General features: G+C 44.3%; 1 protein-coding gene across 8 annotated transcripts in view; it reads left to right on the top strand.

Moving 5' to 3' along the window:
• Positions 1-6610, top strand: part of KLHL13 (kelch like family member 13) — a 153856-nt gene extending 147246 nt beyond the window's left edge. For all 8 annotated transcript variants that reach the window (XM_043974137.1, XM_043974136.1, XM_043974133.1 and 5 more), the window contains 2 exons: positions 663-776; positions 5005-6610. In XM_043974137.1, the coding sequence (XP_043830072.1) occupies positions 663-776; positions 5005-5492 (602 nt within the window). In that variant the 3' untranslated portion in view covers positions 5493-6610. The remainder of the gene's footprint in view (positions 1-662; positions 777-5004) is intronic.
• Positions 6611-14624: the final 8014 nt, after the last annotated feature.

The raw sequence follows: 14624 nt of genomic DNA, 5'->3' as shown, positions 1-14624 counted from the left end.
GGCCTTTGAAGGTGACCCTGGCCACCTTGAGATCCTGTTTTGTATTGCTTAGCCTTCAGTACTAGTTTACATAGAGATTGTCCAAGGAGGGGAATAGAGTTGAGGCCCTTTTTAATCCCAGTGAATTTTAGGGCCCCCTGCACCCCCATACATTTTTATACCAAGTACATAGGAGGAATGACAGTTTATAATGGAAATAACAAGACATGGCAGAAGCGTGTAAGATTATTATATGAACAAATCTGGCCTTCCATGCTATGTATTAGCTGTTGAAATAGAGCACTGAGTTGAGAGAATGCTGAGAACTCTCTTATAGGTCTAGCACTTGTGCTAACTAGCTATATGACACAAAAAAAGTCACTTAATCTCTCTGGGCCTCAGCTGGAAATGAGGAGGTTGGCCTAGGGGCCCACATGATCTCCAAGGATTCTCCCAACTCAGTGAGTCTATCTAAATTATTCATGTAATTTCTGGCATTATCATAAGATCTTTTTCAAGGGACCTCTCATGCATAATGGATGTGTTTCTGTTTTGTGTGTGTGTGTGTGTGTGTGTGTGTGTGTGTGTGTGTGTGTGTGTGAAACTGTTATTCTCAGAAGAAATGACTTGATTATGCAAGTTGAGGTTTTAAAAAAGATCTCCTTATATTCTTCTCACACCAGCCACAGTGGAGTGTTACAACCCAAGGATGAACGAATGGAGCTATGTGGCCAAGATGAATGAGCCCCACTATGGCCATGCCGGCACCGTGTATGGAGGGATGATGTATATTTCAGGTAAAGTAAACAATGCTCATCTGTGACTGAGATTCCCACAATATGATGCCACCACATCTCCATTCTCCATGCTCATAGGTAGGAGTGCTTGGACCCACAAACTGCAGCAGTGGATGAGCCAATAACAGTGTATCTGTGTTTTCTTTTTGCTTTGGAAAACAGTTACCTATGATTTGCTAACACTGGAAGGAAATAATTTCATACTATCAGTATTTGATTTAAAATAAACCTCAAAGTTTTCTAATTCCCCATTTCCCAGCTCACTATTGCCCACCAAAAATGGATGGTGTCTCCTCCTGGGCTGCTCTTTCCCGCATCTGGGGAAAGGAATACTTTACTTCATTGGGATAGAGAGGGGATTTCTTTGATCTACTGGTTAGACCCCTACTAAAATGGAAGCAAGCTAAACTCTTACTTATGTCAGTGAGCATTAGAGTCTTTGAGGGCAGGGGCCTGTTAAGGATTTGGAAATGAAATTTATCGGAGATGTTTCACCCATTGATAATCAAGCGTTGACAGTAGAGATTTTCCCTCTCTAGCAATGTAAATGAAATTGAACTGTTTCGACTCCATTTCAAATACTCTCTACCAGGGGAGAGTGTTAGCATTTCATGAAAAGCTTATTTAGTCATCAAGACAGCTAAGTAAGTAGTGCAGGGACTGGCAGTGATGGCTCTCAGCCTTGAGCATCATCACAAGTGAGCACTGTCATGCCTACTCATCCCAAAGGGAAGGGAAAAATGGAAAAGGGAGAGAGAACTAAACTTAGACAGAAGGCAAGGGATGGTGAGTGGTCAGGTGTTTTCAACAATGACCCTGCCAGGCTCCAGTGCTATGTGACAGGCACTGTGATACAGTGTAGGCAAAAGCCCTGGGCTGGGATCTTGCCTCTGCTGCTCCTTACTTGGGAGGACCTAAGCAAGTCACTACCCTTCCACAGTTGTAAAACAAGTGAGTTGCTTTAAACCAAGGGTGTCAAACTCAAACATTAAAGTATGTTGACTTAGAAAACTACAGATTCCCATTAGCTGTGTTGTATTGCATTTTGTTAACCATTTCCCAATTACATTGGAATCTGGTTCACCCTATGGCTTAGATATTTCTTGAGCTTCCTTGAAGCTCCAAATCCTCTGCTCCCTGGGTTGATTTCTGCTGTAGGGCCAAAGAGAGATGGGCCATTCTTGCCTCTGTTGCAGCCTGACTGTCCCCCTGATGGTTCTTTTCCTTCATCTGGACCTTGACAGCAGCATTATAACTACAGGGTTGATGCTTTATTAAACTACTTAACAGAAGGGCCATATTAGCCTCTCACAAACAGCCTTCTGCCAAATTCCCACTGGTATGCTTACCGTATTTATGACAACTTATTTCCCCTTTGTTCGGGGAAGCATTGTGTTAGTCAACCAAGCTTCCCTTCTGAACTCTTCTCTCCATTCTAATGGGTTGAAGATTCCAGACCTTAGTGGCAGTGGGCCCTGGCGCTTCCTTTGGCCTGGTTTTCTTCTCGCTGAGGGCTATTGTCAGATAAGGAGATGGTCCTTGCTGATCCCCTTTGGCTGAACTGCAACCAGTTGTATCATTAGTCAGACAAGGCAGTTAGAGTAGTTAGCATCTCTAGTGCACTTGAAGAAGAGAACAGGACATGTGGCGGGCTCTGTGTGCTTGGTACAATTGGGGCCCTATGATTTACTGGGGGAGCTGAAGATTGAATTGTTCTCTTAGAAAAAGAGCCCACTGAGAAATCCACTTCTCCCCACATTGAGTTCATCTTTAGCCCCAAATGGATTTGAAATGAGAGTTCCAGATGCTCCAGTTCCATCAGCATGAGTTCATTGAACTGGGACCTCAGGTTGTTTGGTAGTTGTAGAATTTTGTCACAATAAGTACATTGTTAGGAATTGGGTGCCCAGTCTGGAGGAATAGGGCATGAAACAGCACTGACCCCTTCACTCACCCTAAAAGCAAACATATGCTTTTCTGCCACCTGGTGTTAGGTGGTTGGCTGGAGTTTGGGTGGGTGGTTTGGGAATTGAGGTGTGTTTTTCTGGAAAAACTGATTGGGCTGTGTTTGAGGTAAAGATGGTTGAGGAACACTGAAGGGTGTACACATGGCAGAATAGTGCCACCATCTCCCTAAAAATGCTACTCTGAGACATCTGTCTGTCAGGTCTTTGGCCAGCGTGTCTTTGTGATAGAGCTATGCCTGCCTGATCAGAGGGCATGCTTCTTGGCCCCTGGATGTGTGCATTGCTCATAATGGGTCTTGGCACTTTTGGGCCTTGTATTTGGGGCAGCATTGTCTAGGTGAAATGGGAAGCCGATCAGGACAGTGCCTTCTCTTCCCCAGGAGTTCCTCTGTAATTCACATGGCATCATGAGAACTGTGTTGAGCACTGCAGAGATAATGAATGAACAAATGCAAGAAATTTCTGTGGCTGTCTCTAAGTGGACATGAACAATGTCTGTGTGTTGGCTCCAACAGGATCACCCCTAACCTTGATGTGATGCTCAGTTGGGACGGCTAGTCAATTGCCACCAGTCATCATGCAGAAAGCACAGAGTAGCAAAGCCTCAGTGGCCAGCAGTGATTTGGGACTATAAGACGTGAGGGTTCATAGAAACTCAAGGTTATTCAGGACCTCCATTATTCCCATGGATCACACAGAAGTTCTTGGGTGCCCGGCAGTTTCCAAGGCCTCCAGATCACCATTCTGTGCATCACTGATCATCACTGTGCAGGCAGGGAAACGTAAAAGGACTAGGAGTTTGGCCTCAACGTGGCCCAAGCCTCTGCCATTTATTGTGTGGCTCTGGCAGTGGGTCTACAGGTCTGAAATCCCTGATAGTGGCTTGCTTTGTTGGCACTTGGCCTCTCCTGCAGGAGAAGTACGGGGTGGGGAGGCAAAGGAATAATTAACTGGAGATGTGCTTTAGGCCTAGAGAGAGGAAATCAATTAGGTAGATAATAAAGAAGTACTAATAACCCTAGAAGTCTCTGCATCCACAGATGTCGATCTCTAAGGCCCTACCTACACGGAGGTTCCCAAGGTCAAGGAAAACAGCAGCTTACTTGTCTCTTTTGGATTGCTCAAAAAATTAGCTACCTCACCTCCCTCTGCTGGCCCCTTCCAGGGTCTCCACGACTAAGGGCTAAGCACAGATTTTAAATCATTAATGCCATTTAGCCTAGTGAGCCCTGATGGCCCAAGGTCTATGCCAAATGAATAATGTCAAAAACAGAATTCTTGTTAGTTAGAGTCTGGTTAGTTGAGGTTTTCTTGCCTATATATATTCATGCGCTTTCCTAGGGATTGTCGATGTTTAGAGATCTCCAGAGTTGGCCACATTTTATAAGTGATTCTGTTTCAAATCTAAGGGACACAAGTGAATATTGTAGAAAGCTCCTTGTCTCAGCCTCCTTCTCAGCATCTGTTCATGATTTTCTAGAAGCATCTCCTTTCTCAGTGTTTCTCACCTTCATGTGGCCTGTACATTTGGCATTGTCATAGTCTCCCCACTGGCCCTGTATTTGGAATTTGCTCAGAAAAGTTTGCCTCCTTTAATTCATTTGGTCCTCCTTATTTCTGAGCAGATGTTCCCCACTCCTGTTTGACCACTAATGAAACTGGCCCAGGTAAGGAGCTAGCCCAGTGTTTGCACTGCTGATGGTGCTCAGAATAGGAGAAGGCAAAAAGGTCTTCATTGCTGGCCTACACTGTTTGGCTCCAGACCCATTTCTAAGCAGCTCAACTCCCTTTGTGGGAACCTTGGAAACTGCTATGTTAAGAAAGTGCATCGAGGGGCACATGCTCTTTTTCTTTCCCAAGATAAAATGCTCATTTCTTTTGTTTGTGGATATAGAAATATCTGTTGGGTCCACGTTTTTAGGACCACCTTTTGTACACTCTCATAAGCGAATAACCAGACCACACCTTGTGTCTCAGCTGCAAGTGTCTGGCCTACATTTATATCAGGGTGGCGTAGGCAGCCAGGGCTAGCAGAAAGATCATTGGCCTTGGAGTCAGGAGGCCTAGGTTCAAATCCTTCCTCGGATGTGTCCTAGTTGTGTGCCCCTGGGTAAGGCACTTCACCTCTCCCACGGCCAGTCAGATGGCTACACTGATGCTGATGCTTCCTGCTGAGCACCTTAGAGGGATTCAGAAATGAATGTGAGTGTTCACACTAGGCGTGACCTGCGCACTCAATGCCTCTTTTTTTCACTCTTCAGGAGGAATCACTCATGACACTTTTCAAAAAGAGCTCATGTGCTTTGACCCAGACACAGACAAGTGGACTCAGAAAGCTCCCATGACCACAGTCAGAGGCCTCCACTGCATGTGCACCGTCGGAGAAAAGCTTTACGTGATTGGTGGAAACCACTTTAGAGGAACCAGTGATTATGACGACGTTCTCAGCTGTGAATACTACTCTCCAGCTCTCGATCAGTGGACTCCAATCGCTGCTATGTTAAGAGGGCAGAGTGATGTCGGGGTTGCTGTGTTTGAGAATAAAATCTATGTGGTGGGTGGCTACTCCTGGAACAACCGCTGTATGGTTGAGATAGTCCAGAAATATGATCCAGAAAAGGATGAGTGGCACAAAGTGTTTGACCTCCCAGAATCTCTTGGTGGGATCCGAGCTTGCACCCTCACTGTTTTTCCTCCCGAAGACGCTGCAGGGTCCCCTTCTCGAGAGTCACCTCTGTCAGCCCCTTAAAAGCCACCCCATGGGCTTGTGGGCCGCTGCTGTCCTCTCTGGATCTGGGGCTGGGGATGCTCTTCCTTTTCTTGTTGTTCTTGTTGTTCTTAAGTAGTATTTGTTAGGGCTCTCCTCCAGCACTCGGTCCCATGACTGGCAACCAACCAGCGTTGATGTTATTCGTGATGTTTGTTTATTGTAGAATGTTTATCTGTGGTTAACAAAAGCATCCTGAACATGTATTCATCAGAACCAAATGTTTAACCAATGAAAAAGCAAGATACTGTCTTTCAACTGTGTTGCTTCTGTGGATCCCTACTTTGTACATCAGTGGGGTGGGCGGGAAGTGTGGGCTTAGCTTATGCCAACCAGTCACCTTGGCAGTAGGAAGTTGTTGCTCATGCGTAACCACATTTTCTGTGCTTTAAGATGGAAAGGTGTTTGCTTCTGGTTTTTTGACTGTGAGGGAGGCTATCTAGATGACCTGCCTCCCTCTGTTCGTAAAGTGCTTTGGCCATCTCTCTCTCTCTTGCTTTTTCTCTTTCTCTTCTCACTCTGGCTCTTGTTCTTGCTCTTGCTCTCTTGCTCAACCCACCTGACTGGGTGAGGTATATTCCAACCATAGGAAGTTGCTTAGACAGACAGGAGAACTTGTAAAAATTCACTTCCAGAAAGCAGTACAGCGTCATCCCCAAAGCCAGGCTCTGGGCTGCCATCATGGGCATCAGTGCCCACCTTTTTATGTCAGAGCAAACATAAGACATTCTAAATTTTAAAAATTGGATGGCACTTCAAATAAATAAAAAAATCAAATCTTCTTCCCAGGAATAATTTCCATTCATACCAACTGATAATCCATAAGCGGTCCAGCAGTATTGAATTTCAGGGGCTAAGGGCCAGAAGCATGTTCATCCTAAGCAGATAGATTTGTCCTGACCTCGTTGTCCCTTCGGCCCCCATGGATCCTCCTAGTTCTCCTTGACCGTTGATGTAACTTGACATATTCCATGTACTTCCCACAGTTGCTGTTAATAAGGTTATTTAGCACAAGATACATTTTGAGCAAGAGAGCTGCTTTTCTCTGTGAACTCAGACTTCCATGTTTTATCTTTTGTTCAATAAAACTTTTAATGTCATTGTGGTCTGAGGCACATCATTTCTTACCTGCCGGCATTATCACGGGTGTGTGCACATGTGTATGAGTGTGTGTGTGTGTGTGTGTGTGTGTGTGTGTGTGTGTGTGTGTGTGAGTGTTGGGGACAGAGAATGGTGGAAGGAGCTGGAGTCATTTAGTCAGAGTTCATCTTGGAGGAGGGCATGCTGGGACATTAATTCAGGCAAAGAAAATGAGACCCAACCTACTCTTAAGAAGAATCCAAGATGTGCCACTATGAGGCTGTCCAGGGTGGACATTTGGCAAATCAACTACTCTCCAGTCCTCCAGAAGAGCTCCCAACCAGCAGGAGGAGTAAATTTAGACATCAAAAACAACTTCACCATATCCAGGCCTTAAAGTTGGAGTGATTTGGCAGAACCAATCATGTAGCCATATTTCTGGGATCCTTTAGGTACATTCCTGCCTATTAGGAGGGGGATAGACAAGATGGCCAGCCCAGTGGTTCTCAATTCAGATCTTGTTGTGATTGCTTATTTCACTGGGTTAGGCTTATGTGTGGAGACTTGCTTTGAAGTTGGCCAGCTGGGACCCGTGATCATGAGCCAGCTTGGAGCGTCATACCCGCTTTGGAAGGGGGCGCTTAGCAATGCAGAAGTCAGGTGACCTTGAACTGAAGCAAAGCAAGATAAAAAACAGTGAGTTTGTTAGGAAAGAGAAGTTGGTTGCAAGGTCTGGGAAGGTGGAAGCAAGTTGCCTCTTAGGCAGAGGTTGGATCCACTTAGTTCACCTTATGCCCAGATGGCTTGGAGGTCACAGGAAAAGGGGCACATTTCCACATGTGGATAGTCACATTCTCAGTATTCACTAATTTCCCTTTAACACGTGTGCACACAGAACATTTGTTGCTAAAACAAGCAGTTAACATCTCTGTAATTCAATTAATGCCTCACCCACAGGTGCTATTATTGAACAGTTCCAACATCTAGGAGAAAGTGAGAGATTATCTTAGAAGTGAAATCACCCATCATTCTGGTCAAATTGATTGACACAGAATTCCACCTCACCTAACTTAAGTTGCTTTTTCTGCTAAAAGAGGAGATTGGAGAATCCATTGTGATGATTCAGTTGGAACATCAAAGGTCCAGAATGATCCTCTCTCCTTGATGCAGGGACGGGAAAAGAAAAAGATTGAAGAAGGGTCAGTACCCTTCCTTGCTTGGGTTATCTTTATCCTGGAAAGAGAAGCCCATGTTCTGAAACTGATTGTTAACTTCAAGGACTGCTTTAAAAATGTCGGTGTGTGTAATCCTTCTGTTGGAGTTACTAAGATAATTCCCTCATTAATAGCGTAGGATAGATTGTTCCACAGAGTAATTGTGGAGCACTTGATTTAATTAGTTTGAAAATGCAATGCCCCCTTTCACTGCAAGGGCCCTTGTACCTCATTTTCTTTATGATCTTTTTCTAGAAGAGGAAACCTGGGACCCCAGGGTGAAAAGGTTGGCACTTCCCGCAGGAGGTCTTCTCTAGACACTGACCTCTGCACATATTCTTGCGTGATTCTTGTTTTTCTGTAGCCGGATGCCCACCAGCTAGCTGCAGAGCTCCACTCAGAACCCTTTGTATGGGCTTGTAGCTGAGCCCGCCATGAGGAGCACATCCCAGGGGACTCTGGGATGCAGTGCATCACTGGAAGAATGAGGGCTTCTGGTTTTATACCCAAGAAGCAGTAAGTGGAAAGTCTCCCTCCACTGCTGAAGCTCTCGACAATGAAGTCTTGAGGAGTTGCTGCGGCCTCCCAAGACATCTCCTTGCAGCCATCTGGGGATGAGCTCAGGCCTTAGCTGGGCTGGCCCCTTGCACAAAGCCAGACAATAATAATAAACCCATATTCCCAAAGCACATTTTTTAAATCATAAAAGTATCTTCTTATTTTATTATTATTATTTTCTAGTTCCCAAAGCACATTTCTTAAAACAATTCTATGAAAAAGCGGTGGGGTCTCCTTTTTACAGAAGAGAGAACTGAGGCTGGTTGAAGGGAACTTCCTGGCATCACACAGATACTAAATGTTAGAAGCTTGGATTCAAATCTAGGTCCTTCTAAGTCAAGATATAGCACTTTCCCCATTAAACTGTCTTGCCCGCCAGACTCTTGACCACTTTACAAGCTGACACTTCAGAAATGAAATTGGAGCACACTCACTGTATTTAACAAGATGAAAGGGGGAAGGGCTTGAAATTAATTGCAGATAATCATTCTGTATTCTGGTCTCTGCACATTTAGCCCTAGTGGTCAGGTTACTCAGCTGTTAGCCAATCCCACTTGTAGGCAACACATGCCAAACTTTTTTTTTTTTGATGGGGCAGTGAGGGTTAAGTGACTTGCCCAGGGTCACACAGCTAGTAAGTGTCAAGTATCTGAGGTCGGATTTGAACTCGGGTACTCCTGAATTCAGAGCCAGTGCACTATCCACTGTGCCACCTAGCTGCCCCCATGTCAAACCTTTTGACGTGAAGAAAATAGGAAAATAAAAGCAGTAGACAGTACCACCTCTCCACAAAAACGAGACATGCCAATGCCTCATTTCCCTATTAAAAATGTCCTTCCCAGAGATAAGAATAGGAGCACACCTGCTGGTAGTTTCTCCCAGAAGCCCTGTGAGGTAGGGAGTAGAGGTATCATTCCCTCTTCATAGGTAAGGAAATTGAAGGTTAGAGAAGTAATACAGTTTGCTCAAGGTCACAAAAATTGTATCAGGAAGGCATTCAAACCTAGGCCTGCCCAGATCTAGTGTTTTTAGCAGCAACATGGGGAAATGGTTCCCTTGGGGATGTTCCACAAAGGAAGATTATGGCAAAAAAATACACTGACCACCCAAATAACATGCACTTCCAGGAAACAGTGCCTGATCCTTGGGGCATGGGTCTCTGGGAAGGGTGGTAGTAAGGTGAGATGGGCAGAAAATGGAGGGAAGGAAGGGGCCTTCAAGGGAGCCCTACACTGCAGCATCCCAAATCCCAGATGACTTATACTCTTCTCCCTCTCTCCCCCACCCCTCAGTCTTGAGAATACCAAGCTGATGTGGGGCCAGCCTCCATCTTTTCCCATGAGGAGACTAGTGACAGACAAGGAATTCAGTCTAGTGCAGTAGAAAAAGAGAACTTCCCAACCAGGCCTCTCCATCCTACAACTCCTGTCTTTTTACACTTTCCTCCCCTCCATGTAGTCTACAATCCAGTGACATTTTCCTTTTTGCTCTTCCTTGCAGACCACAACCCATTTCCCTTCTCAAATGAGCATGCATATCCCTATATGTCTACACACTGTATCTTTTATTTTTTGCAGGGTAATGAGGGTTAAGTGACTTGCCCAGGGTCACACAGCTAGTAAGTGTCAAGTGTCTGAGGCTGGATTTGAACTCAGGTCCTCCTGAATCCAGGGCTGGTGCTCTATTCACTGTGCCACCTAGCTACCTCCCCAACACTGTATCTTTCCAGTTGAATGGAAACTCCTTGAGGGCAGGGCCTAATTCATTTTTTCTTTGTATTCATTTGTATCCACAGCACCTAACACATTGGCATATGGTAGATGCTTAATAAATGTTTGTTAGTTTGGATTAATACAAGAAGAGAATGACAAATGATTACTAGCAACATCTGCTTGCAAAATAGTGAAAAGTGGCATGATGGGGATGAGGGGAATGAAAGAAGCTGCAAGAAGCTTTCTATGAGGACCAATAAGCCACAGGGAGGGGAGAGAGGGAAGGAGGGATAGACATTGGGGCTGAAAACTATAAATAAAATAAATTTTAAAAATAATTTAACTTTTTCAATGAACACAAATCTATTTTCTCTCCCTCCCAACCTTCCCCCTCACCGTGAAAAAACAAAACAAAAACAAGCCCTTGTAACAAATACCAAAAAATGAGCAAAACGAATTTGCTCATTGGCCACATAATTTGCAAGCCAGTGACACTTGCTGTCCTTGCAGAAGACCCTTTCTCTCTTGACTCTGGGCATTTTCACTGGCATTTTCCCATGCATGGCATTCTTTCATTATCTCTATTTCCTGAACCTCCTGGCCTCCTTGGCTTTCTTTAAGTCCCAGCTAAAATCTTAATTTCTACAGGAAGCCTTCTCTATTCCTCCTTAATTTTAATGCCTTCCCTGCATTTAAAATTTCTCCTGTCTGTAACTTATTTGAATATAGGCATTTTGCATGCTGTCTCCCCCACTACACTGGGAGCTTCTAGTGCATGTTATTTGGGTGTTCAGTGTTAAAAGGGTATTCTCTGTCAGAAGGTAGATAACATGCTTTATCATGGGTCACATGTAATCATGGTTGGTCATGGTTCAGATCATAGATCAGAGTTCTCAGGTCTTTCAGATATGTTTATTGTTACATTGTTGTTAGGATTTAGGACATTGTTTTAGTACAAGAACATTTTGAGATGCTGTACACCTTTGCACATACTGTGTACTCCCCATGCCTGGAATGCTCTTCCTCCTCACCTAGGTCTTTTGGGATTCCTGGCTTCCTTCAAGATCCAACTCAAGTACCATCTTCTACACAAAGGCTTTCCTCATCTCAGTTACTGTCCCCTCCCCAGTTACTTTGTTTAGATCTTGCATTTAATTAGCTGTGTATTTGCTCTTTTTCTCTGAATGGAACAGAACCTTATTGAGGGCAAGGACTTCCATTTTTGTCTCTGTATTAGCATCTAGGACAAAACTTTGGTGTTTATTGGACCATATTGAATCTCTTGTTGAGCACTTTCCTCTCTCCCTATCTGGGGTGGGGTGTAATTCTCTAAGCATTGTTTTGACTATTGTCTCATATAGCGTGGGGCTTGCTGAAGGTAAGTGTAGGTAGAGTGGCCATGACCCTTGCCCATCCTGTTGGAGCCCCATCTCCTTGAAGCCCCAGCCAGATTGTTTACAGTTTGATGGCTATGGAATTAGAGTTGCCATCTTTTTATTTCATTCAACCCATGTTAATTGAGTCCTATGCCAAATGTCCAAGCGGATTCCCTGTCCCATGGGAGCTTCCAGTCAAGATGACGAGACCACCCACCAAAACATGAACCAGTTCCAGAACTATATAAGTCCAGGCAATAGTAGTTTCATTTTGGCCTTTAAATTCAAACCAATAGGGGCAGCTAGGTGGCGCAGTGGATAAAGCACTGGCCCTGGATTCAGGAGGACCTGAGTTCAAATCCGGCCTCAGACACTTGACACTTACTAGCTGTGTGACCCTGGGCAAGTCACTTAACCCTCATTGCCCCACCCCCCCCAAAATTTAAAAAGCATTTATTAAACTTTTATTTATGGCAGCTAGGTGGCGCTGCAGTGGATAGATCTCTGACCCTGGAGTCAGGAAGATTCATCTTCTGGAATTCAAATCTGGCCTCAGACATTTCCTAACAGTGTGACCTGGGCAAGTCACTTGACTTTATTTGCCTCAGTTTCCTCAATGAGCTAGAGAAGGAAATGGCAAACCGCTCCAGTATCTTTGCCAAGAAAACCCCAAATGGGGTCACAAAGAGTCAGAGACAACTGAAAAATGACTGAATGAAGTTATGGACCAGGCGCTGTGCTAGGTGCTAGAACTACAAAGACAAAAATGAAACTTTCTGGTTGAAGGTTGCTAGGGTCACCACAGGGCACAGATGCAGGAAGACCAGAGTTCAAATCCAGCCTCAGACATTTAACTAGCTTTGTAACCCTGGGCAAATCACAACCTCTGTATGCCTTGGTTTCCACAACTGTAAAATGGGGATGTTAATAACATATACCTCCCAGGGTTGTTCTGAAGATAAAAGGAAATGATGTTTATAAAGCACTTAGCACAATGCCTGACACATAGTAGGTGCTTAATAAATGCTTCTCTCTTCCTTCCTTCCTTCCTTCCTTTAAAAACTTCTACTCTGAGGCCTGGTATTCCCAGCACCAAGCACAGAGTTTGATACATAGTAGGTATTTTAATAAATATTTTTAGAGTGGAACTGAATTGAACTGTGTCGACTAGGTGCCAATGTAGAAGATGGCTAGATGAACAGTCAATGACTGCCATACGACTTCAGGGAAAGTGAGAGATTCTTGTGGGCTGGACTGCAGTGGAAAAGGTTAAACATAAAGGGGGGCACTTGAACAGACCCTTGAAGGATGGGTAGGGGCTGGGTCCTGTCTTTGATTCTCTGGGAAGATTGGGCCTCCATGTAAGATTGACTTGAACAGAGGGGAGGCTGTTATTGTAGAGGTATGAATAATGACATCTTATCAATGCTCTACTTAGCTGAGCTTTGGGATTGGGTGGTCTGGGCCCATGACAACATATCAAGTTTATTACTATCAGTTTGGAACATGATTCATCTCACCAAAGGAGTGTGTTCAGATCTGTTGTAGGCACTTGCAAGTAAGGGAAGCAACCCCTATTTTCTCTGGCTCCGTTTTCCTTGTAATGATATTACTCCGGAAGGACTCCCAGGAAATCAGAGCATCTGCTTTGGGGCTAATGTTATTACTGTTGTAGTAAGGAAGAAGGCATCTAACATGGTGACTCATTTTCCCCATTTTTTGGGCCTCTACATGAGCTTTTTCCAGAAGGGGAGTTACACTAAATGGTGGCTTTGTTAAAACTAGAAGAAAAAGGAGCAGCTAGGTGGCACAGTGGATAAAGCACGAGCCCTGGATTCAGGAGGACCTGAATTCAAATCCGGCCTCAGACACTTAACACTTACTAGCTGTGTGACCCTGGACAAGTCACTTAACCCCCAATTGCCTCACAAAAAACAAAAACAACAACAACAAAAACAAAAGCAAAAACAAAACTAGAAGAAAACAAATCCCTCTTCTCTTTATTTGAGGCATTATTCCAACCCTGCTTAGAGAAAGTACCAGCCAAATGATGCTATCAAGTGTGATTGTTTTAGTGACACTCTGCCACTCCACTCCATTCTGGTATATTTTTCAACTCTAGGACTCACCCCAACCCCTTGTCCTTTAGGTGTTCCATGCCCTTGGTTGGTCTTTTGACTCTTGCACCACCAAACCTGATTGAGGAAAGGTTCCAGTAAACCTATTCCCATGCATGTATAAATGGGTAATTATCTATTCACCTCAATAGGGTATTTGTATTCAACCAGGGATAAAAAATCTACCTTGGGTAAAATCTCAAGTGGAAGAATTTCATGCAGTAGCAAACTGTGTAGGAGAGGTAGTAGTGGGCTAAGGGGATTAGTGCAACTCAACCAGACTAAGTAGTAGGCAACGTTTGCTATTAGGCACTGGGAATAAATAAAAAGACCCAAAGGAAAAAGGTCCTGCCTGCAAGGATCTTAGACTACTTTGCAAGGCTGGCCTTGTGCTTCTGTTCCATTTCTATAGACATCACTCGCTCCATTGTAGGCAGAAGGGGAATGTTCTTTGGAGCAACCAGTGACTGCCTAAGTCATCCCACAGACTTGGACCCTTGTGGGCCAGCCATTTCTGTCACTTGTTTTTTTTCTTAAGATCAGTTTCCTTAGGCCAATTCCTAGTTAATTAAACCCAGCCTGCATGTAGCAAGCACCTACTTAGGCTTAATTAGGGTTAATGAGAGCACTTGAACTTAGGAGTGAAGTGAGGTATTTGGAGTTCCCGTGCCAAACAAGTAGACCCAATGACTGAATCACATCACTGATACCTCAAAGTAACAAAGGAGAAAAATAGAATTGAGCTCCAGGGTGGGCTCCCAGCTCTTCCTCCCTGCTGTCAATTCCTCTTCTCCTGTTCCTTTATAGACCCGTGCCTCAGAAAAGAAGAATTCTTTTTTATAGCAGCTCTCTTTGTGGTGGCAAAGAATTGGAAATCGAGGGAATGCCCATCAATTGGGGAATGGCTAAACAAGTTGTGGTATATGAATGTACTGGAATACTATTGTACATGTGGGTCCTTTTCCCTCTTCTATGATCTCTTTGGAATACAGACCTAGTAGTGGTATTACTGGGTCAAAGGGTATGAACAGTCTCACAGAGGAGAGAATTCTTGAAG

Source organism: Dromiciops gliroides, chromosome X (genome assembly GCF_019393635.1).
Source record: "Dromiciops gliroides isolate mDroGli1 chromosome X, mDroGli1.pri, whole genome shotgun sequence".
Taxonomy (NCBI): domain Eukaryota; kingdom Metazoa; phylum Chordata; class Mammalia; order Microbiotheria; family Microbiotheriidae; genus Dromiciops; species Dromiciops gliroides.
This window is presented reverse-complemented; position numbering and strand designations above follow the sequence as displayed.